The 23,453-nt window shown below is 39.6% G+C and overlaps 2 protein-coding genes across 2 annotated transcripts; one reads left to right on the top strand and one right to left on the bottom strand.

Annotated features, from left to right (window-relative positions):
- On the bottom strand, positions 1–7,456 carry LOC139140737 (uncharacterized). Its single transcript, XM_070710123.1, has 2 exons — positions 7,334–7,456; positions 1–3,288 (listed from the first exon to the last, which is right to left on the bottom strand). Exon 2 carries the CDS (start codon positions 3,032–3,034, stop codon positions 602–604), a length of 2,433 nt encoding a protein of 810 aa, XP_070566224.1. The 5' UTR covers positions 3,035–3,288; positions 7,334–7,456; the 3' UTR covers positions 1–601.
- Positions 7,457–9,644: 2,188 nt separating this feature from the next.
- LOC139140736 (uncharacterized) lies at positions 9,645–23,453 on the top strand. The gene is made up of 4 exons (XM_070710122.1): positions 9,645–9,805; positions 15,177–16,728; positions 19,943–20,096; positions 20,661–23,453. Exons 2-4 carry the CDS (start codon positions 15,185–15,187, stop codon positions 21,114–21,116), a joined length of 2,154 nt encoding a protein of 717 aa, XP_070566223.1. The 5' UTR covers positions 9,645–9,805; positions 15,177–15,184; the 3' UTR covers positions 21,117–23,453.

Raw genomic sequence — 23,453 nt, 5'->3', positions numbered from 1 at the left:
CTCCTCTCTTTTGATGAGTTTCACATGGTTTGAAGGATTGAAGTTGGGCGATCGAAGACAACATTTCTGTAAGTTTTACAAAGTATCTTGGTGACGGAAATTCAGCGATCTATTTAGTCAAGTTTTGAAAGTAACTCCTATATTCGAGATATAGCACAATTGAAACAAGCGCGAGTTCTGAGACATAAACGCCCTTTTGAACGTTTTACTCCAGCTAGAACTTCGATATACAGTTATAATATTCACTATCAATCATGTAGATATGTCGTGAACCAGGTAAAACTCGTGGTTTGCTCGCTTTGGACGGTTTATTGCTTGTTAAATAACATACTCATTCCATTCACGGAAAATACAAGAAGTTTTAGACTAGCTTGCCGACAAAAGATACATACAGGAATAACTACTGAAAATCCCCAGGTACAGCACTGCTTATAAATCATTACATTTATGTTGATCACAGCAAAAGCTAAAATAACGCCCATTTCATCGACATACAGGATTTTTGGTTAAGAATATTGCACAAAGAGAAGTCTTTGGACGTGTGGGATAGTCGCATACACTAACATCACAAAACAACCAGGGGAAGGTCGCAACTTTGCTGTTAAAATTCGGCCGTTTTCACAATCTCATTTTCACATTGTTGAAGCCACCTTTCGATCCTTTGGTTCCTCCTTAAATCTTCTTGTTGGCAAGTCGACACCGTTCCCTTCATGTGTTTTAAATCACTTTCGCTGCTGTTCTGTCGTAGTGCTAACGGGGAACCGGTATCAGATTTGCGAGAAACGTCGCCACCGACTTCTCGCATAACTTGCTGCTCACGCCTTTCTTTCCCATTTTCATTTTCTTCAGACTCTGCAGTGCGGTCAGGCCGTTCCGGTTTTTCTATCAGTTGTGGCGGTATCTTAATAACTGGAGAGCTTTTCATTCGCGTGAAAAGTTTGTGTCTTCTCTTCTCAAGTAGTTCGTTACGAGAGAGATTCCTTGCGTCGTTAGTCAAAACCGAACGTGATTCTTTGACCATATCTTTTCTCAGTCTGTTCTTTACCCTTGTCAGAGTTGCTTCCACTCTTGCATTGGATCCACTCGACTGGTTGCTGTCCAAACTGGGGCTTCTCTCGTGCTTGCCTTCCCCTTCACGAATTGACGTGATGTCAGGGTCGCTCCGGAACCTGGGACGTCTGTTCATGGAAGTCGACAACTGTCCCTCGCTTGCTTTCTCCGGCCAACTTGGCAAGTCGTTTCTGGTAGGCGTTTCTGGCGGTGTAATTCGTCTGTCATGCGCCCTCAAAAGAGAGAAATCCATGCTCTTTTGTCTTTTTAATCGTGGCTTTTGCCGACCAATTCTCCTGGCTACGATCTGTCCCGACGTTTTAGGATTGCTGCTGTTGGAAGGGGGACTCGGAATACTTGGAAAGGCAATATCGTCGCGTGGCATGGAGGTTGGAAAGCGCGCCACACCTTGTCCAGGTGTTGAACTTCCGCTGTTGGGCTGGGACAAGTAACTTTCAACAGGTGGCAGAGAGCTCAGCGATTCACAGCTTCGTAACCGTGGGGTGTTCGAACTGCTCGTCACTTCCGATTCCAACTCCGTGCCGTTAGTATGAGATGAGTCTGACATGGGGATAACATCGAGGCTGCGTTGCCGTATCAAAGAGCGACCAATGCGATGTTTATCCCTGGGAGCGATTTGTGGAATCGATCCAAGGTCTTTCTGATCGATAGAGTCCGAATTTTTTGTTTGATTGGACCAAGTGGGGCTACCTGTCCTAATCGTCGAACTCTTGGCGTTTATCGGCGGAAAGGACTCGGAAACGTTTGCATTGATAAAAACCGAAAGTGGCGTAGCACTAGCTACGTCTTTAATAGTAATTATCTCCTCTGTACTCCGATTGAGTCTGGTCTTAGTTGATGTTTGTTTAATGTGCTTCTTTCCCCCGTTTACGGTGTTGTGTAAATTCCCGTCATCCGATCGTCTCTCCGATGCACCTTCATTCTTTACCTTTTCTGTCGATCGGAAAGGTTCGGAAAACGCCGAGAAGTCTAGACTGTGTTGTTGCTTTTCTTTGGTCGGAACAATATTGTTCATTTTGCTAATCTTTGGACTCTGCGCATTATTTTCACTCACGGATTGCATCTGCCTGTGTATTAACTGACTTGCTGATGTGTTTGGGCGATTGTTAGCCACAGTTATGTCCATGCTACTTGTCTGGGACAGTATTTCATCGTAACCGATATGCAGTGAAGGTTGCGATTTGCTCGGCGCTGTCATATTCTCGCGAGAATTTTGTCGAGATAACACGGGAGAATTGGACGGCGCAGCTGGTAATTCTTTGGTTGCCTCTCCTAACTGATGAATCTTCAAATTTTTCCCGGTTTTCTCATGGAAAATGGGCAACAGCGAAAGCTGCTTCGCAATGTTCTCTCGTTGCATGGATGGTTGTCCGTCACTAGTTTCTATGATGACCCGTCGCATATTGCTACTCATAACGCGCTCTTGTTCAAGATCATGAGGGTCTTTCACCCATGCAATTGTTCGTTGACTGATGTTAGCAGATCGTGGAAGAGCTTCACTTTTATCTTTTTTGTCCTCTTCCACAAAGCTTTCAAAAGCACCCATGTTGATAACCCTTTCGGCCAGTTTCTTCCAAGTCGGGGGATCGTTCAGCCTGTGATTTAAAGTCATTCGGCTAATATGCATCAATTGCTGCTCATAAGTCCCCATTGGCTGGATAAACTGCAACAATTGATCAATCTGGTCCTGTTTCACGATGATCGTCTTCTTTTTGTCTGCCAAATCGACCGCTTCCTCGTCATCCGGTAAATTTGCCTGTGCAACAAAGTCGATGAAGGAATCGCTATCAGTTTCCCCGGCTTTACTCGTCATGTTTACCTGTCGTTTTGGACTCGTACCACGCTGATCTTTACATGTCTGTCCCGCAACGTCTATTTTCTGTACCCTGAGGCCTAACTGCCCCAGCTTCGTGCCTACGCTGTCATCGTTCTCTTTACTTTGCGACACAAAAGTGTTCTCCATGGCGGAAACTTGGAAATGACTGCCGCGATATTGAATCGTGTAGCGGATATTAGCGGGCGGTAATGTTGACTTATAGGGTCTTCCTTTGTTCTCGTAGCTATCGACACATTTCCTCCCGTTGCTAAGGTTACGGAGATCTTCTCAGACAGGACGCTTAGGTGAGTTTCTTGCTGAATGATGAAATTTGTGAAAATTAGGAGCTCAATTTTTAAAGCTCCTCATAAGCACCACGTTACTCTCACGTTTTGTAGTATCTGTAAAAAGACAATAAGAAAAAATATTTAACAAGACAGGGAGGTGAATTTGTACCACAATTGCACTCACACAATCGGTCTTACAGTACCCAATCGACGATATCTCATAGGAAATAACATCGTAAAGCTAAATGGGAATCTTAATAGACACGATCCTATGTATCGAAATTCGGTTCGGATTCCCATGGTTTAACTCTTGCAGGTATATTGTAATCCGTTTATCAAATTTTCAGTAAACACTAAAACGAAGGAAAGCGAAGGACATGAAGGACGAACAGAAAAAGGTAACTGAGTGGCGAAACATAGTATGTTCTGTACGTGATTGGGTGAAGGACACTATTTTCAGTGCAGGATAATATGTTATGATAATGATAATGGTAATATGATGATAAGATGGACAGAATTATCGCCCTATTATGTTATGAAAAAAGATTCCTTTACCATATTCATAGCATTGTCCTTAGCCCAATTATACAATGAAAGTCCTTCACCTTACTCTCTCGTGAAAATAGTGTCCTTCACTTCACTTAATTTTATTCTGTACTGATAACATAGTCATTCACCCTATTTCGTAGTGACAATACTGTCCCTCACCAAATCCCATCATGACGATACTGTGCATCACCTTAGAAAAGGTTTCAAAAGTCCGCCATATTGAAATTAATGAATGTAAGAATGTAACCTTCAAGATTGAATCCCCTTCCCTTCAAGCGTATCAAGTATTTCACTTGGTAAAATGTCCATTGGAGAATTGCAAGTTCCTCGTTTTCATTTTTCAAGATTTTGCATATTTTGAGTAAGTCTCCATATTGCCACAGTAACGTAAAAGAGGTCGAGCAAAATTATATTTTGCTGTGAAGGCACTCGTCAGTTCCTGTATACATGTGCCAAAAAAGGTACATCGGGTCCTGTATTCTTTGTCCCAGTAATTCTTTTGGAGCTTTATCAAAGCCTCTTTCAAATTTTAAGTAGATTATTAAAAAACAAAGATCCTAATAATCCAAAATGTTACGCACATGCGGATATTGTTTTAAGAACTATAACCTAAAACCGTCTATAAAATGACATTAACCCAACTATAGGTTCCCATCATGCATTCAACTTTTGAATTCACTGTATCTTTTCATTAGTTGACTAATATAATTTTTTCGTAGAATAACCAATGTCCACATAAAAAATGGATGATTGCTAAAGGAAGTCCGTGGGAACATGTGTATGAGACACTTTAAAAAATACGTCCTTTTGCAGTTCACTTCCGTCGGGTTTGCACGGTCCAAGGGCCTAATGTTTTTATCGACTTGAATCATTAATGTGAGATTTAAACGTTAGCCAGAGGTTCCCAATGGGACGCAAGGAAGGATATGTCAAAATGTATGTTGCGTGCAAGATCCCTGTCAATATTTATCGTATAATCGCAATTTAATTAATGCAAACGAATCGGAGGTTTCTAAATGACGTTAGTTGACGGATGCTTCTCTTTTGCGCACATGCATGTACATATTGTTCTTTGGCGCTAATGACTCCACCACTTGGCCTTGGTAAAACTGTTTTCCTGTTTTTATTGTACATTAATGACTTGCCTCCGAGAGTCTGCATACATCTAGATGCCTGTTAAAATGTTTGCTGATGATAACACAGAGCACACGTCGGCTACGACTACTGTCGACTTGGCGACGTTTCACTGAACGAACGAGGACTACCGCCCTTTCATCGTTTTTCAAAACATGCCATAATTGGCGAGTTTCCGTCAAATTCGCATGTCTCGCCGCAAATTCAGGGGAATGGTACCCGGGTACTACTTTGTGTTGACGGTAGGATGATAACTAGAAGTAACAGCTAATAAAAGGGATTGTTCTAATCTACGATTGCCGAACGTGACAATCTCAAAAAGGGACACTCGCTTTAAAGTTGTTATATTGGTTTAGTAATGTGATTTTTCCGGATCCAGAGGTACAGGGCGAAGAAGACAACGATGACGACACGGTCGGTGGGCACATTTCCATCCCAAACTACATGGGCATTGAGGCAGCGCCGTCCACTATAGGCCTATACGCTGACCAGCGATGAGCGCTACATGGAAATAACGAACAAACTGCCAGACACGCCATAGCAAACATCATGTAATTTAGGTGAAAGTTTAAACCAAGTGTCATTTTATTTATTTTATTTTATTTTATTTTATTTTATGTTATTTTATTTTTTTTTGCTAATTAAACAAACCATAGTAACTTTTCTAAATTTGTTTTATAATAGTTGTATTTTCGTCTGAGGAAAGTACCCGATTGCGAGCTGACTCTGACTGAAATAATCGTACGAAGCTTTCTTTTCCTCCTTCTATGACTGAAATAAAACTGAATAATATTCTTGAAGACGAAGACGTTAACTGACAGACAGAAAGCAAGAAAATGCATAGCAATGGTGACAGTGGTGGAAACAACAATCGCAAATTGTACGTGTACACCACTCCTTAAGGTAGTTGGCGTCTCGAAATTTGAAAACTTCAACTTTTGCCCAAACTGTCCTCACGGCAACTTCAAACAATTACCTTTTGAAATCGACAATAATAATCAGGGATCACCGTGGAAAATTTGGTACTAGAGAAACAAATTACCCATTATACATCGATGCTTGAAATTCAACTTGAGGGGAAATGGCCTCTATCCGAGTAGTGTCTCTGTTGGGGAAAATACAAATTTTGATTTTCACAAATATAAGCCGGTGAAAAGTTTATTTACTCGATGAGCTTCAAAATGAGCTTTCAAATGTGGTAGAACAAAAATGTTCTGTAAAAGTTTGAGAGTCCGCATTAATATCTGCCGCCAAGTCGCATTTTCAGATATTGTTTACCAGTTGATCTGATAGCGTTTGTATTTTTTGTTTTTTCCCTCAGGGTCGTAAGTATGTATTTTTTACCCTCGACTCTTCTGAAAAGATACATATATCTATCAATGCAATCGAGTTGAAGTAAAGCTTATGATGCTGCTGATAATATTGATGATTGTTCTTATGTTCAGGTTTCAACCGAAATTTAAGCTTACTCCATTTCCTTGCTCTTAATTTTGTTTAATCTTTAGATCGATGTCGGTTTTCCCGCATAACAGCAGAGTGAAGGCAAGGAGACGATATATTTGATGTGGATAAGCTAAATTATTATAGAAACTAATATCCACATATTCCAGCATAGTGATGTATCACATATATATACTTTTTGTTCTAATCTACTTGAGGCTGATTTCACCTTTTGAGCGCTGTAATTTTTCCCATCAAAATTTTAGTGCAGCATTTTACAAATATTTGTGAATATTTCTGCAATCATTTTGATAATTTTGGACCAAATGGACATCACATTTCATCACCTTCATTTCTTTATCAAAATCTTGGCAAAAATCTGAAAAAAAATTGACTACGTTATACTTTGTAAAGGCATCAAAAAGTGACTTTGGCACTCAAAGGTTTGAGGAGATGGGGTTAATGCCATGACAGTTCCTTGTAATGTATAACAATTTTATTATAGCTTCCGCCGAGTAGTTTTCATACATAGAAAATTAAACCTAAGGCCTTCTATATTCAATCTCACCTGGAAAATATGTTAATATCTAACGTACTGACTTCGAGAATTTTAAACGTCGTGGTATTCACCAGGATTTTTTAAATATCTAGCTTACAATAACAATAATTACATTTATTTTTCGAGTGTTAGAGATGTGATATCCATCAAAGAATAAAAATATGACATATAGCAGAGTTTCAGTTTGTTGTGACCAGCTGTTCATGCCTTATTTTGGAGTTGTCTTACATTATTGGTGGGCATTCTCATTGAAGTTTTATTATGGATGAATGAACATTTTTTTTCAAAGCAATTTTCGATATCAAATTTTGGAAACGGACAATAAAAAAAGCCAAACAGACTCACAGAAATCCGCGTGAAAACTCTAAGTAGTCGGTGCCGAATAGAAGAGAATATGGCAAGTTTTACAAACAAAACATCGTTTTGTTTCTTCGTGACGAGGAAGAAGTCAAAATATGTAGGGGAAAGCTGACTTACCAGGCGACCAACAACCAGTGCCAAATAATCACGGAACTATGTAACCATGACGCTGAACTGGAACGAATGACACTGCAGCCCGTTCAGATTGCTTGATTTGTCCCCGTCGTCCAGTAAACAAGTAACTGTAGCCACAGGTTTCGTCATTAGTTTATATTCGCATTTGAGTATGCATGGCATCACAAGAAGCAGCTGTTTCTGCGATGATTTTGTTGTGCACGTGATCTCATTAATAAGTCATGACGTGTATGCACGATCAAATCTCCATCGCTTTTATCATGTTTATGCCGCACTGACTGTTTGTGTAGAGTATAGCCATGTCTATAGTCGCAGATACAAACCATCTCGCAGTCACTGTGAAAACAGCTGTCCGTGTACTGGAATCGCGGAAATTGAATTTCCGAGAAGAATTGCATTTTGCAGTGCGAGTTCGTGAGCATTCTTTCCCAGCAAAGGCACGCAACTTTGATGAATCTGTCTAAGAAAACTAACAGTGATAACAGTTTCATTTCGCTGTTTGTCGAAAGCACAAAGCTTATTACATACGGTTAACCAAGGATGCGCCACCAATCGACACTCTAGATGAATTAAAGCCACAATAGCCGCAATGAGTAATAAACCGACCTCAAAATATCCTCAGTTTTCCAAGAGTTTCTTTGAATAAGACCCATTAACGACTGAAAAGTGTATAACACTGTCATCTAAGTGTCGAGAGTGGCACGTATTCAAAAGTTTTAACATCATTTTGTCAAAAAGTAATCACGTGACAGAAAATAAAGATTACGACAACAAAATGTCAACCATCGTATGTTGTGCATTCAAGTAAATGACATCATTCTCCTTTCTTGGGTGATCACGATGTCTATATGCACGAAATACTGCATTTTGTACTTTTCTGTGGGGGCGCCACCGTTTATTAATTAACCTGTTCAAACGTGTGTAGGCATAGTCCCAATCAGCAAGCAGTGACACCTCTATTCTCGTCATTCAGTTAGCACATTTACACGAACCAACTTTGGCTTGAAAATAAAATCAGTTAGCACATTTACACGAACCAACTTTGGCTTGAAAATAAAATCATGAAAATATATGCATGAAATTAGCAGCTTTGTCGCTTTAATAACACGCAAGCAAGCACACACTCATTTGTACGTATGTACATGTATAATACATACACACATAAGCTTAAATATGTAATACATCTTTTCTGGCATGTCTACGTGGAAGCAAATGTAATTAAAGTAAATTAAGTGGTTGTGAACATGAAAATATCTTATAACTCAAGTTCGATAACCAAACGACTTTGACGAAATGGCCAGACTTGGGAGGCCAGGAAGGAGAGTCTCACTCCCTCCTCATATCTCTTGCCCTTAAAATAATTTGCCACCCCTTCCAGAACGTCACCTTTTGCATCATTTCCATAGGTACTCACTTACATTTGACGTCATCAGTTTTCGGCTGTGCCATTTTTTGAATGTTGGCAAGATTACCCCTGGATTTTGCCAGCCTTCACAGCCAAAATGACTGAACGTTCCCTTAGGGAGTCGTCATCATTTACGGCCTGGGACAGAAGAACTGGAGGGGCGTCACTCCAAAATGATGAACAGGAAGGGGGTTATCAAAAAAAAAAATATAACAAAAAGGTTATGCAAAAATATTCAGTAATCTACTTTATCAGATTTATTTCTCAGATTAATATTAGTTTCCATCACTCACCTGGTATACCTGATACATATAAAGATATATGCGCCCAATCTAATGCCATTACAGGTGACGGGTTGCATGAATGAAAACACCTACATTCGCACTCACTTCACTTTAAACAGTTCCTGCTATGATGCGCTAAAACAGGAATTCGTTGACCCTCTAATTTCTTCCACCCACCCCTAAGAAATAAAATGGTTCCTCCATGTAAGTCCAGCCGTTCATATCTTTATCCGATCATCTATGGAGTTCGGAGACAGATAGGTGGGATAGGCAGAAAAATCGCAGGGTGACATAGGCTACGATTCCCGTTGACACTGTTTCACCACCGTGCAAGAAGAATACAGCATACCGTATTACCGTGGTATAAAAACTTCAGTATAATATAAAACATGTGAATTATGATGGTTCTGCGCTGATCTAGAATTACGAGCATTTAAGGTCTTGTAACCCTGATTTCAAGTTCATGTACATGTACTGTAAAATAATCTATTTTGACGCTGGAATGACAGCAGTCCCAATACGTAATCCATGTAGCCAAGCAACCAGCTCTGGCTGCTTGATTTCTATCTTTCTATTACGATAATGCGCATGTGCGTGCCTTGGTAAACCGTAAATGGTTGAGCTATTAAGCTGTAGTACATATAACTTTTAAGGTGAGTGTGTGCACTTTGATCGCCGAGTGTCACATCAGCGAGCACCACACTCGTCGCCATGTTGGGTACAAACTTTGAGCGATCTCGGACAGTTTGAAACGTTCGCATTGAGGTAAGTATCACAGTAGAGTTCATGTTTCATCTGGGTAAATATTTACCTTGAATTCAGATATTTCCCGCGGTATATTTTTTATGCCCTCAAAGTTCGGCATGGGGGAAATAGGTACATCCTGGTACTGTGCTAATGTGTGACGGTGACGTCATAATGCCGGCAGTTTTCTAGCTAAGGTGGGTGTTATACTTGCGCGTGACTTCGTTATACAGTCGTTGTAGGAATTGACTTGACGAGCAGTGTTTAATAATATTTGCTTTTAGAAATATTTAAACAAAATCAATGCCTGGAATGCCTGTGGTGGACTCAACAGTCTTGATATTCCCCAGGTCAATTAAATTGTTGGAAATCGTAGGGCTTGCTTGTCCAACAACATACCTGAGAGTTGTTAATCGTTGAGCAAACAGATGTGTAACATTGCTGTTTTGTTTTGTGATGGAATAATTACAGTGAAGGCACACAGCCCACAAAAATTTAACAATGAGTGTCATCGATTAAGTCATAAAATTACAATGTCAACAAACTTACCTCGCTGTTGTCACTGTCATCATATTTCTGGAGGTGTTTTCAGACTGATTGGAACGCGACATTTTTGCGTGGTAGTAGAGATGCGGTATGGTCGGTCATTTTGCCTAGTTATTAATTGAAGCAAGGAGCTAGCTCCATGATTGCAGTCAGTCTTCAGACAGGTGTCAAAGCACGATGCAAACCGCCAGAAACATATACTTGGTTCCTTATCGTTCATTTACAACAATGCTTACCAGAAGTCACGATAAACACATACACTGACGTTGTGCAAAGAATATTATTTCAGATCTAGAGGTGATTCACAGTATATGCTAGTACAAATTCGCAGTAAGAGCATCGAAAGTGTCAAATTTAGTTTCATTGACCGACTGTGTTCACCCGTAAGACACACCAGTTTACAGAGGGACATCTTGGTAATTTGATGTTTTCATTTACATAAAAATGGATGTATAGTTTGCATAGTTTGTGTGTAAGCATGAATGTATGCATTCAGATAGATATACCTGTACATAGTGCATATATGCGTACATGCTTCTGTATCTAGGTGGCTGCAGGTTCAATAGGTCGGTGTGTAGGTGTGGGTTGATGGGTTTGCGGAGGTGCTGATATACTTTTAGTGTTTGCTTGTTTGTTTAGATGTACTTGTAAGAACCTATCCATGGATAGGTGTGTTTGGATGTACATATATGTACATATTCATGAATGGTTAGATCCACGGATGTATAGTCATAGTTGGATGACTGTAGGTAAACGTATTTACGCTAAAACTAGAGTTTCTTCAGATGTACACTATAATTGAAAAATTGAAAGTGTTACCGTGTTACTATCGTACATCAGAGACGCTGATCACTTCTTGCAGATCGTTCCCAACCCAGGACTCCTGCTCCCCCCGGCAGTTCCATGGTGACATTTGATGTTATATCCGTGTATCTAAGTACACAGATAGAAGAGGGCATCCAAACCGTCCATAACGCCTTAGAACAAAGACCAGATAAAACTCCACCCACTAATACTATAATATGTTTCTCAAACTAGTCCTCCATGATGATATTTTGTGTCTTTACAACTAACGTTTCTCACAAAGTCATGACACAGTTATGGACCCAACGACGACCCTTGGTTATGCCATTATTCATATGAGAAATTTAGAAATGGGAATCATTGGTAGGTGTAGCCGTTCTGCAATCATATTTTTATTATTTTCCTCTAATAATCGAAGTTTGACTGTGATGACTCGGCAAAAACTAAATGAGCGAAACCCAAAATGCATGAGCGGGGTTATGTGACAAAGCAACAGACAACCCACCGTCTCTGCTTAATTCTGCACACACAAGACATGTCAAACTTGATTTGACCCTTGCCTTTCCTAATTTGCCGATTTTGTATTGAAATTACATGAAGAAACGCACGCCTAACTGAACTGCAAACGTCTCTCGTGGTACGAGGTTACCCAGAGAATCTGTCGCCGATCAAATAGAACTCGCTAAAGCTATTCCTAGACTGACTCTGGAACAATGCAAAGAAAAAACAACCAAATCTCGTATACTACTTGTCACTACCTTCAGTGTTCTTCATCCTAACCAGAAAAATATTCTTCTCCAACTTGAAAACCCGACACAAATCACCAAGATGTATACTTGAGCTATACCTATCCACAGGCGCTTGTAACGTTGTTAAGATAAGCAATAGAGGCAGAAATCTGCTACCTAAGGCTTGGGTCTCAGTGAAAAGGAAGATATGACACGATATTCGCACGGTAATTCAGTAACCAATAAAATGCACGATCATAGATCAAATAAATATGATAGGGGTCAAACATGAATTATCCTGTCATAACTTCCTCTCTTCATACTACCAAGACTGGCCGAGCAGATTTCTACTCCCGACTGCCTATCCTTACCAACGTCACATGCGCCTGTGGGCAGGAAAAGGATTGATGGTAGTGGGAGGACAAGGAAAAGCGGAACAAATACTCAAAGAGGAGAACGCGAAAAGAGGGGTTGGTTGGTACATTTATGAAAAGATAAGCAAAGTATGTAGGTTTACAGGTAGTTTTGTAGGGTTATAGAGAGGTGTCTGCTGTCATATACCATACGGAATATGGCGACACAAACCCTGACACGATATAAATTTTAGCATATTTGAAATTCCGTAAGACTTAGTTAGAATCCCGGGCTGAATGAGCCGAGGGGACAACTTTTCTGACTGTAATTTTTTCAATACTTTGCTTGGATGCTTCGGTTGTTTACCAATATTGTTTAAAGCCTTTGAAAAATTGAATTCCAACCGTCATAAAGGAAATCGAAAATTTAACTTATCCCTTTTGAGTTACCACACTGCAGGCCACGGCCGTTTTGAAATTCAAATAACGGTAAATACCAGATGACTTGTTTCTCTGATCCCAAATTTTACAGGATGACCCCTGATTTTTTTTACTATGAAAGAGAATGGCTTGACCATTTGACCGCTGCAATTTTTCCTACCAAAATTTTAATGCAATATTTGACCAATTTTGTGAACTTTTCTGTAAGTTTTTCTTTTATAATTTTGGACCAAACGGATATCACATTTCATCGGCTACAGCCTTTTACCAAACTTTTGACAGAAATCAGAAAAAAAATGGTAGTGGTATATTTTATGAAGGTGACAAAAATAGACTTTGGCGCTGAAAGGGTTAAAGTGTCTTTTGTGAAAATTTGAGCAAAGTTTCAGACTTTCTGTTTCAAGACGCTTATTCAAGATACGGTTGACATCAATACCATCATTGTTCATTGGTCGACATCAATACCATCATCGTTCATTGGTTGACATCAATACCATCATCGTTCATTGGTTGACATCAATACCATCATCGTTCATTGGTCGACATCAATACCATCATCGTTCATTGGTTGACATCAATACCATCATCGTTCATTGGTTGACATCAATACCATCATCGTTCATTGGTCGACATCAATACCATCATCGTTCATTGGTTGACATCAATACCATCATCGTTCATTGGTCGACATAATACCACCATCGTTCATTGGTCGACATCAATAGCATCATCGTTCATTGGTTGACATCAATACCATCATCGTTCATTGGTCGACATCAATACCATCACCATCGTTCATTGGTTTACATCAATACCATCATCGTTCATTGGTCGACATCAATACCACCATCGTTCATTGGTTGACATCAATACCATCATTGTTCATTGGTTGACATCAATACCACCATCGTTCATTGGTTGACATCAATACCATCATCGTTCATTGGTTGACATCAATACCATCATCGTTCATTGGTTGACATCAATACCACCATCGTTCATTGGTTGACATCAATACCATCATCGTTCATTGGTTGACATCAATACCATCATCGTTCATTGGTCGACATCAATACCATCATCGTTCATTGGTTGACATCAATACCATCATCGTTCATTGGTCGACATCAATACCATCATCGTTCATTGGTCGACATCAATACCATCATCGTTCATTGGTTGACATCAATACCATCATCGTTCATTGGTCGACATCAATACCATCATCGTTCATTGGTCGACATCAATACCATCATCGTTCATTGGTCGACATCAATACCATCATCGTTCATTGGTCGACATCAATACCATCATCGTTCATTGGTTGACATCAATACCATCATTGTTCATTGGTCGACATCAATACCACCATCGTTCATTGGTTGACATCAATACCATCATCGTTCATTGGTCGACATCAATACCATCATCGTTCATTGGTTGACATCAATACCACCATCGTTCATTGATTGACATCAATACCATCATCGTTCATTGGTTGACATCAATACCATCATCGTTCAGTGATGGACATCAATACCATCATCGATCATTGATGACATCAATACTGTCATCGTTCATTGGTTGACATCAATACCATCATCGATCACTGATTGACATCAATACTATCACCGATCATTGATTGACATCAGTACTGTCATCGTTCATTGGTTGACATCAATACCATCATCGATCACTGATTGACATCAATACTATCACCGATCATTGATTGACATCAGTACTGTCATCGTTCATTGGTTGACATCAATACCATCATCGATCAATGATTGACATCAATACTATCACCGATCATTGATTGACATCAGTACTATCATCGTTCATTGGTTGACATCAATACCATCATCGATCACTGATTGACATCAATACCATCATCGATCATTGATTGAAATCAATACTGTCATCGTTCATTGGTTTACATTAGGACCATCATCGTTCATTGGTTGACATTAGGACCATCATTGTTCATTGATTGACATCAATACCATCATCGTACATCGGTTGACATAGGACCATCATCGTTCATTGGTCGACATCAATACTGTCATCTATCACTGATTGACATCAATACCATCATCGATCATTGATTGACATCAATACTGTCATCGCTCACTGGTTGACATTAGGACCATCATCGTTCATTGATTGACATCAATACCATCATCGTACATCGGTTGACATTGATACCATCATAGTCCATTGACTGACATCAATATCACCACCTTTCAAGCTTCGAAGCTTTTAGGCAGTGTCGTCGACGTACAAATGTAAAGTGGATCGAAAAAACTGAGTTGTATTGGTGTATGCGCGCGGACTTTGACGAGCATTTTGTAAATTGTACGTCAGTCTTTTGTTCAACATGTGTACCTCTCGTAAGTCGTAACAAGTCAAAAAGTAACAAGTGATGATGGTACGACACACTGCAGTGCCCCCAATTTTGGCAACTGGACTGCTCACAGCAAGCTTTAAGTATAACATTAATCTGTTCTTCTTTCTTAACAGCGACCAACATGATAGCCGGTGTACCGTCGTACACGTTAGAGCAGAGAGCCTCAAGATGGAGTGCGGAGAACATCAAGATAGGTGTTCCTTTGGTCAGGGCAACGCGCAATCACTTAAATTTTCTGGATATGATCAACGACAATCCTCAAGTGACCGAGGAGAGGCTGCTTAGCAAAGCAATAAAGCGATACGAAACGTTGTGGCTACCGCTTTTGGCCTCGCAGGGCTTCACGGTTGAGCCAATGGCAGCACCTTTGGATATCGCCTGGATATGGTATATCCACTTGCTAGCGCCACAGGAGTATACAAAGGACTGCATTACCGTGACAAGCCGTGTCTTGAACCATCGAGTTATGGCGAAAGCAGAATATGCCGAGTCGTTGAAGAAGGCCAAGCAACGATGGGATGACATGTACGCGTACGACCACTTCGAGATGAAACTGGACGAAATGAAAACAAGTAGAGACGTCGAGTCTCCTTACCAAACACCATACGTCACAAGAATATACTATGATCTTAAGTCGGCAACGAACAGACAGAGAATTTTCGACTACCAGTTTATTTTGCCACACTACAGAAGCAGAAAGTTCCTGACCAGTGCCCTGGCTCGCTACAAACGGTTTCTCCACCTTCAACATTCTAATCCCGGGGAGACCTTGGTGCCTTGTTTTGACATTGCCCTCATGTGGCAGGTACACATGCTGCATCCTCATATTTACAGAGATGACATGATGGCGTTGATGGACAACCAACTGCCTCACGACGGCCAAGCAATACTACGTGACATTGTAGATAGAACTAGCGAAGGACTCAATCACACCGCTGACCTGTATAGGGCAACTTTCGGGGAGGAATACTGCATTCCGGGAACGGGATATCATGGTGAACTTCCTACCGCCATGGTTCGGCATGACATATCGTCTTTCAAGACGGACACCTACGAGTTCCTGATGGAGCGACTTGAGGTGGCGTCCACGCTCTTGACGGGCGAGTTTGTCATGGCAATGCGCATAGTTGGCGGGGAGAAAGTTTTCCGACGCAAAAGCAGCAATCTGGTCTGGGACTCAAAAACTGGGGACGGCATTGTGCGATTCCTCTTCAGGGAAAGCAAAAAGCCGTGCTTGCAGTTTAAACTGAAAGTGATCAAACTGTTCGGGTACAGCACGGTTGGTGTCGCTACCATCCCGATCACAATCTTCCTCGATAAATCAGCCAATGACCGCAGAATAGAGCACACAACGACCCTCCTAGACTCTAAGAATCGACACAGCGGAGTGCAAATGTCAATAACTTTTCGGATAATTCCCGATATTGGCCTTGGCTTCCTGAAGTTAAGTACGGGAACATATTCAATGAGCGAAGATGACGGGGTATTTGGCCTTACAAGGACGAGGGATATAGACAAACGATCATCGTACAGCGGAGACTACAATCACAGGGTCAATTTAAGATCGAGCATGTCCAAAAAGGGCTTGACAACGCAGCATTCTTTGGACTCTGTTCTCGTTGACTCCAGACCGTTATCTATTGGATCGGCAGCTGTGATACACACGTGAGTGAGACATAATTTCACATGAAAAGTTGTGTGCAATCTAATGTTGCAATACGTTTATCCTTAAATATTTGGCCACAAATGCAATACGGTGACTTGCTAGGAGTATGTGAAGTATAAAGGCAAATTAGGCTAACCGATATTCAAATATGTGAAAAAAAGGCAGATTACAGTACTTTCTACATAGCAGAGTGGTATGATATTAAAGGTTCAGGAACTCTCACTTTTTATGATTTTCATTCTTTTTTATCTCAACAGTAGTTTCTTGTTCTACTCCCCAAAAGAATGTGAGGTATTCAGCTTGTCGACTCAGCTTGTACATGCACAGACAACATTTTTACTTTGGGCAAGTGAATTCTGGTCCGGACAAATTAAAATGTAAACAATAACAATGCATTTTACATATATAGACGCTATGTTTACAAGCTGAGTAGTTGGTGTTTAAAATGCCTTCGGGAGTAGAACAAGAAGCAATGGTTGACATGAAAAACAAAAATGTTGAAAAAAATCATCAAAAAATCAGAGTAATTGGACCTTAAAGGCTACGGCACTGTCTAGGATAGGAATTTCGCAATGCCAAAGTTGAGGGGCATGGAAGTGGTTTCAGGTCAAACGCAATGAATTTCATCTTGCATGAGCATGTTTTAATTATCTACGGTTGCTCGAGTATATTTACTGGTATCTTGGTATTGATTTTGTGTAAAACCATTTCGATCCCAACTCATGATATCCAGGGGAGACTTCCTTTCAATCAGGATGCAAAGGCACAACAGGGGGACTTCTTATTGCTTACTAACGCAAAATGGTAGCAATTATTACCCGGGGAGAATGAGGGCTGCATCTGGCATTTAACGCTGAGAGTACTGCCTCTGTCCAGAAATGACGCTTTTTGCATTATTCTAGTTTAAGAAGAGGAAGTCTTATTATAAGGCAAACATATTATCGTGTTTTGTCGGTTAAATAGTCGCATTTCTATAAAAAAAAGAAAGCCAGAAGAACGTTTCAGGATTTCCTGGTCGTGTTACGTTAGAGGTTGGATCGAGGGCTAAACTTAGTTCAGTTTGTCCACCATGATACAGAGAATTCCTGAACCTGTTCCTTATCTTTAACTTCAGAGAAATATGCCAGTTTTTCCAAAAATATTCGCTGAAAACGAGGAATATGATAGGAAATTTAAAGATACAGTGGTTTATCAACAACCATTGAAAATATTGATAGATTGTTTGGCTTGATACTTGAGCTGACAGCATTCGAAATGCAATTGTTAACTGTTGACAAGTCATAATGTTGAAATATGCACACAGTATCCCTCTCGATGGATGACGTGTATGCTGAGTTAGTCAGTTTTCTTTCACTGTCGCCAAACCAATGTCAACAACAGTAATTTTCATGACAATGAAGTTATTTAAGTTTTCGCTTACTTCCCTTTTTACCACACACTCTTCCAAATCCCAGCTGCCATTGAAGCTATGGCACGCTTACTTGTCACAGCTTTCGGGGCTTTGTCTATTCAAAACCTATCAAAATTTCCATTCTGGTACACAACTCCAAAACTTTCGATTCTGGCTACCTTGAATACAATTATCTCATCAAGACTTGTAATAAGACAAGGGCCATTCCTTTCCTTCTTTCCTTCTGTCAACTCGACAAACACATATAAACGCACCTTTTTAAATAATTGAGCAGATGTTTGGTCGTTAAAATGTGTGATTTCCGAACATTCATCATCGTATACTCAATCCAGAGAGTGGATCTAGAACATTCACACGAAATCTGCGTCCAGCATGGCGGAACCAAAGCCGAACAAATTCAATTCGTGTAAGCAATGGTAGTTAGGACCTTTGTCCTAGGCATTCACGGGCACAATATTAAATGAAACCGGATTCAACTCACTATCAATGGTTTACTATAAGGCTTATTCATTGATTTGCGCAAAAGTTTACAGTGACAATCATGCCAAGATTATTTTTATTTTTATTTTCTGTTTATCACACAGCTTTCAATTCAGCTATCAGAAAAAAAACACGGAAAATGATATTTTGTAGGACACACTATGAGATTAACTTTCTTTATGATAGGGTCTTGGAGAAGTAATGAAGGGGATATGGAGTATAAAGTAATACCTGAACAGAAGGACACTCGATCAAAGATACGAATGTCCCATGAATAGAAAATTCGATTTGTTTAGGGTTTGAAATAGTGCTGTCTATGGCCAGTTTGCGCAGTCATCATACGGTGGCATTACAAAAAAAACAGCGCGATGCGCATATTTTTGTAGCCGCTTGCCTATCCGGGTTAAATATCAACATAAAGTACACTCAAAATATTTGAATTTTGTTCATAGGTCATTGTGGGTCACCACAACACACGTCTGCTCTTCATTTTTATAACATCATAACACTCGGTCGCTCAAATACACCACAAAATATAGAGTTGGCTTTGTCTAGATGTAAGCTAAACAAATTTTCTTGAGTAAATCTGGGATGTGGCCATATAATTCCGCACTGACAAACCGAAAAATGATATGCCATCATAGCCTCGACCGGTGAATTATTTACGGCAGACTTAATGTACAAGCTTGGTTCAGAGGTTGTTCTGACATGCCTGACATGTACAGTAGGTAATTATGAACCAGGGACAGCAATCAATCATACCAAGCACGTAATTTTATTGGTAAAGCTAATGGTAATATTTCAAGGCCGAAACCGACGGTCGGCAACACGAAGTCCTCTTCAAACACTGAAAAGTGATAATATGGATCATCTAGTAACATAGAAATAGAAATGTGACAAAAATAATCGCATATTACAATATTTTTACCGTCTCATCGACAGGTATGAAACTATTTTGACAAGAAATGTCTTGGGCGTTTTATTTAGTTTCGTGTTTCTGTTTGTTTGTTTGTTTGTTTGTTTGTTTGTTTGTTTGTTTGTTCGTTCGTTCGTTTCTTAACATTATTGCTGGACGCAGATCACAATCATCAGTGACTCTCCGCTGTTCGATTCTCATTCACACGATTCGTAATCAATATCGTCTTCAACGTTTGCGTTCTAAATCTTCTTTTCCACCTCCTTATCATCTACATGCGACGTCTGCCATCATCAGTACTAGTGTGACCACCACTAGCAGCTCCACCACCAATAAAGGCAGTAACTGTTAACATAGTTTTTAAAATAAATAATTTTCGCCATTTTCGTTTCATTTTGGATTCTAGGTTACTAAATTCGAATCATCAGATAGTTTTCACAGCCAAAGTGTCTCATAACCAGTTGAAAAACTCTTCGAAAATTGAAATCCTTGACCATCATGGCAGCTTGGTGGCGCTGTCTGAGACCATCGATAGCCGTGCTCTGCCCAACAGTCGCCAAGTAAGTCATTAAATGTGTTTAACCAATTACCAGTTTCTCTGTCGCTCACAATATGTAATTATCCTCATTTAATTACTCTAAACAACGTCAAAGAGATGTAGAGGGCTGCACAACATACCACAACAATGTGTATCAAAGTTGTCGGCGATGTACCGTTGTTAAAGTAGCTCCTTTATCCTAAGTGTGTGTCTATATATATATATATATATATATATATATATATATATATATATTATAAGTAGTATACATAAACGAAATCTTGTTAAATCAGATGCATGCTTCATCATTCCAAGTGATGATTATAAACTGAGTTTGGTCTCTGTCAACCTGATTTCTGTCATACATATATTTGTGGGCTACATCACATAAACATCAACAACTTTGTTAAGTTTCCATCCAATATGTCAGTGCTGATTTTTAACCCATGCATCGCGTACAACATGTAAGCACTGACTCTTTAGAGGTAAATTACATGGTGTTATGTGCAAACCGAGGGCTGATTTAATACAGCTGTATCGTTTCAACTTCCTTTTGGAAAAATGTAACGTTGTAATCTTGTTTCAGGTGAGTGACCTTAACCCCGAAACGCACTGCACTTTACAAAAAGAAGACAACGAGCGAGCCATGGTCATCAAAGCGAGGAACTGCGATTGGGGAATATGTTTCGGAAAGTGGATTCGAGAGAGCGGTGTAGAAGAGCTGGGCCACGGTGGTTTCTGTAGACCAAGGGTTTCTTTTTATGGTCTGTCTCGTAATATGGAGAGAAAGCGTACGTTGATAGAAAGGAGCGGCTTCGACTTCAGGTTAATTAGTGTTTTGACCCTTGACCTCAGAAAGGGTCACATCCGCTTCAAAGGCAGCGATATGTCAGAAGTACCACAGGCAGTTGCGTTGGCATTCTCGATTGCCTTGTTATTGACACAGACTAGTCCATGCAGTAACACCGTGAAATGCGAAGAACGAAGGTCATTAGTGCACAAGATCATGGCATTGCCGATGGTTACGTCGTCTCTTTACTAGGTCACATGTCAAACTATGGACCAATGAGCTGGGCAGTCTCGACTTTTGTTTTGTTTAAGAACGTTCAACGAATCGTAAAATTAATTTTACAGATTCAATTTTATGATCTACGTCAGTTTGATATAGTGTAAAAAGGACAAAATTTTCAAAGGTTCGCTTCGGCAGCTATTGTGACTCACAGGTCTTCCTCATAATATATTGTGCCAAATTTAAAGTGTCTGATAAGTTTATTGTGGGACAATCCCATAAGGGTACAAACCGACAGCTATGTAAATTACCAAATGTCTTTCTGAAGGGAGCTATTGCCGATTTCTTTTTGTAATGCGAATGAACACTGCAATTATCAATGTCCTGTATATAGAAATGAGGTTGAACACAATAGTAATACCTAGTTTATTATGCCCTGTATCTGACAGTCAGAACGGAGAAAGCTTGGACTCTCGCGTTGTGCAAAACGGTAGAATGGACGTAACCACAGCCCTATCTGTCGAACACACAAAAAACGCTATCAAAGGCGCTAGGCATACCACTCATGCAATCACTTCACTCGAAGTGAACATAATTTTCTGCATGAACTCTTTTTAGCTCTGCTTGTAGAGATGCGTAGCCATAGAGATAGCGCGGTTGACCGTGTAGTCTGTTGTCTTTCAAATATTGCCTTTCTTCTCGGAAACCACTTCTCAGAAGACTATTGTATGTACAAATCACTGAGGATCATCGATTCGGTCATATATTGAGGCAATTTGTGCAAGCAAATTTTCTTCTGCTGATTTTTACATTTGTTGGTCTAACATAATTTTCTTTGATACCGGTGATCTGATAGCTTCTTCGTATGATGACTATTTAATGTTAACAAAATTAGTAAAAACTACATATTCAAATGTTTGGGAATTGTTTTCTAGGTTTGTATTCAATTTACTTCTAAATTTTTCTTCTCTGAAAGTGTTTGTTCAAGAGCGAGCGTAGTTTGTTTGTAAGTTCCGGAGGATGACCTCATTTAGTTTTATTCGAAGAGTGATGAAATTGTCAAAATGGTAAATTTTTGCGCGAATTTTCTCATTATTGGTCAAAAACATTCATTTCTCTTATTTCAAGTTTTATACGTAGCTTCTAAGGAATGTCCGTATTTAGTGTTATTAAAGGGCATAAAGTTGAATATTTTATTTTTAAAAACTATTTTCCTCATTATTTGTCCAATTTTCTCCAAAACACTTTTCTTCCTAGGGCCATCAATTTTGGTCTGTAAGGTCCCTAGGACGACTTCGGCCAGTTTTAATCAATGATGATGAAATTTTCATATTCAAACGTTGGGGTCACTTTTCTTATTTTTTGTCTTTACCACATGTCTTTACAGCCTTGCAATTCACATAGTTACACATAAAGTTTAAAACCTAGATTAAGTAGTCCGCCATCACGCTACACAATGGAAGGCATATATTTAGAGATATATCAGTGTTCACATTCATTCAAGATGCAGACACACCTTTAGATAAATACATATCAAGGGAAGACAGTAATATTATCACAGCCACTTCAGTGACCTTTGCATTGAGTTTGCATGCCCTCATACAACGATTTTATTATTGTTGTTTTTCGCAAAAACTGACAGCAGTGCTATGTTGGCCGCTGTGTCGCTTGTTGTAATAAAACTTTTTAATAGTGAACTTACATCTGCAACGCAGATGTAAGTCTAGGCGCGTGTATTTTGACATTGTCAAATAAAAACTGTCTGACAGTGTGGCTACTTCCATTTTATCGATTCGCACGATGGAGAGTCCAAGCTCACTCCTGTTGTCAGAGTCTGTATATTTGCATTACCTTTGTAAGTTCCAATTTTTCTGACTTTTTGCTTTTTTATAGCGCGGTTATTCTCTATGGCAGGCGCTGTGTCATAGTGACTTGGCTTTAGTACTAAATTGCTAAAGTATTGATTGCAAAACTACCTTTTCTTGCATCACAAGTAAATGCGATAGTCGTACGTTATAGGCAACAGCTGTTTGTAAATATTTAAATTGCACAAATAACGGAATTTTGTAATCGTGAATTTTTCGATAAGGCTGATACTGATGTTAAAATTAATGAGAATATTTCAAAGTCGAAGTTGCAATCTTTTTGTACAATATGTAATATATTTGTTATTCAGCTAGAAACTTGAAAGGTTGTCGGGTTGTCATCGTCTACATACTAGTGCTGTTTATAGATACAACATGTAAACGATTAGATGACAAAGTTTTGGCATATTCCGGACATTTTTTATGACACTGAGCATAGTAGTAAGCATAGACAGTAGAAAAGTAGTTTTATGAAATAAATAACGCAGTTTCTACAAACGGTTAA

This window comes from Ptychodera flava, chromosome 9, assembly GCF_041260155.1.
Source record: "Ptychodera flava strain L36383 chromosome 9, AS_Pfla_20210202, whole genome shotgun sequence".
In the NCBI taxonomy this organism is placed as follows: Eukaryota; Metazoa; Hemichordata; class Enteropneusta; family Ptychoderidae; genus Ptychodera; species Ptychodera flava.
The sequence above is the reverse complement of the archived record's forward strand: the minus strand, read 5'-3'. Positions and strand labels throughout refer to the sequence as shown.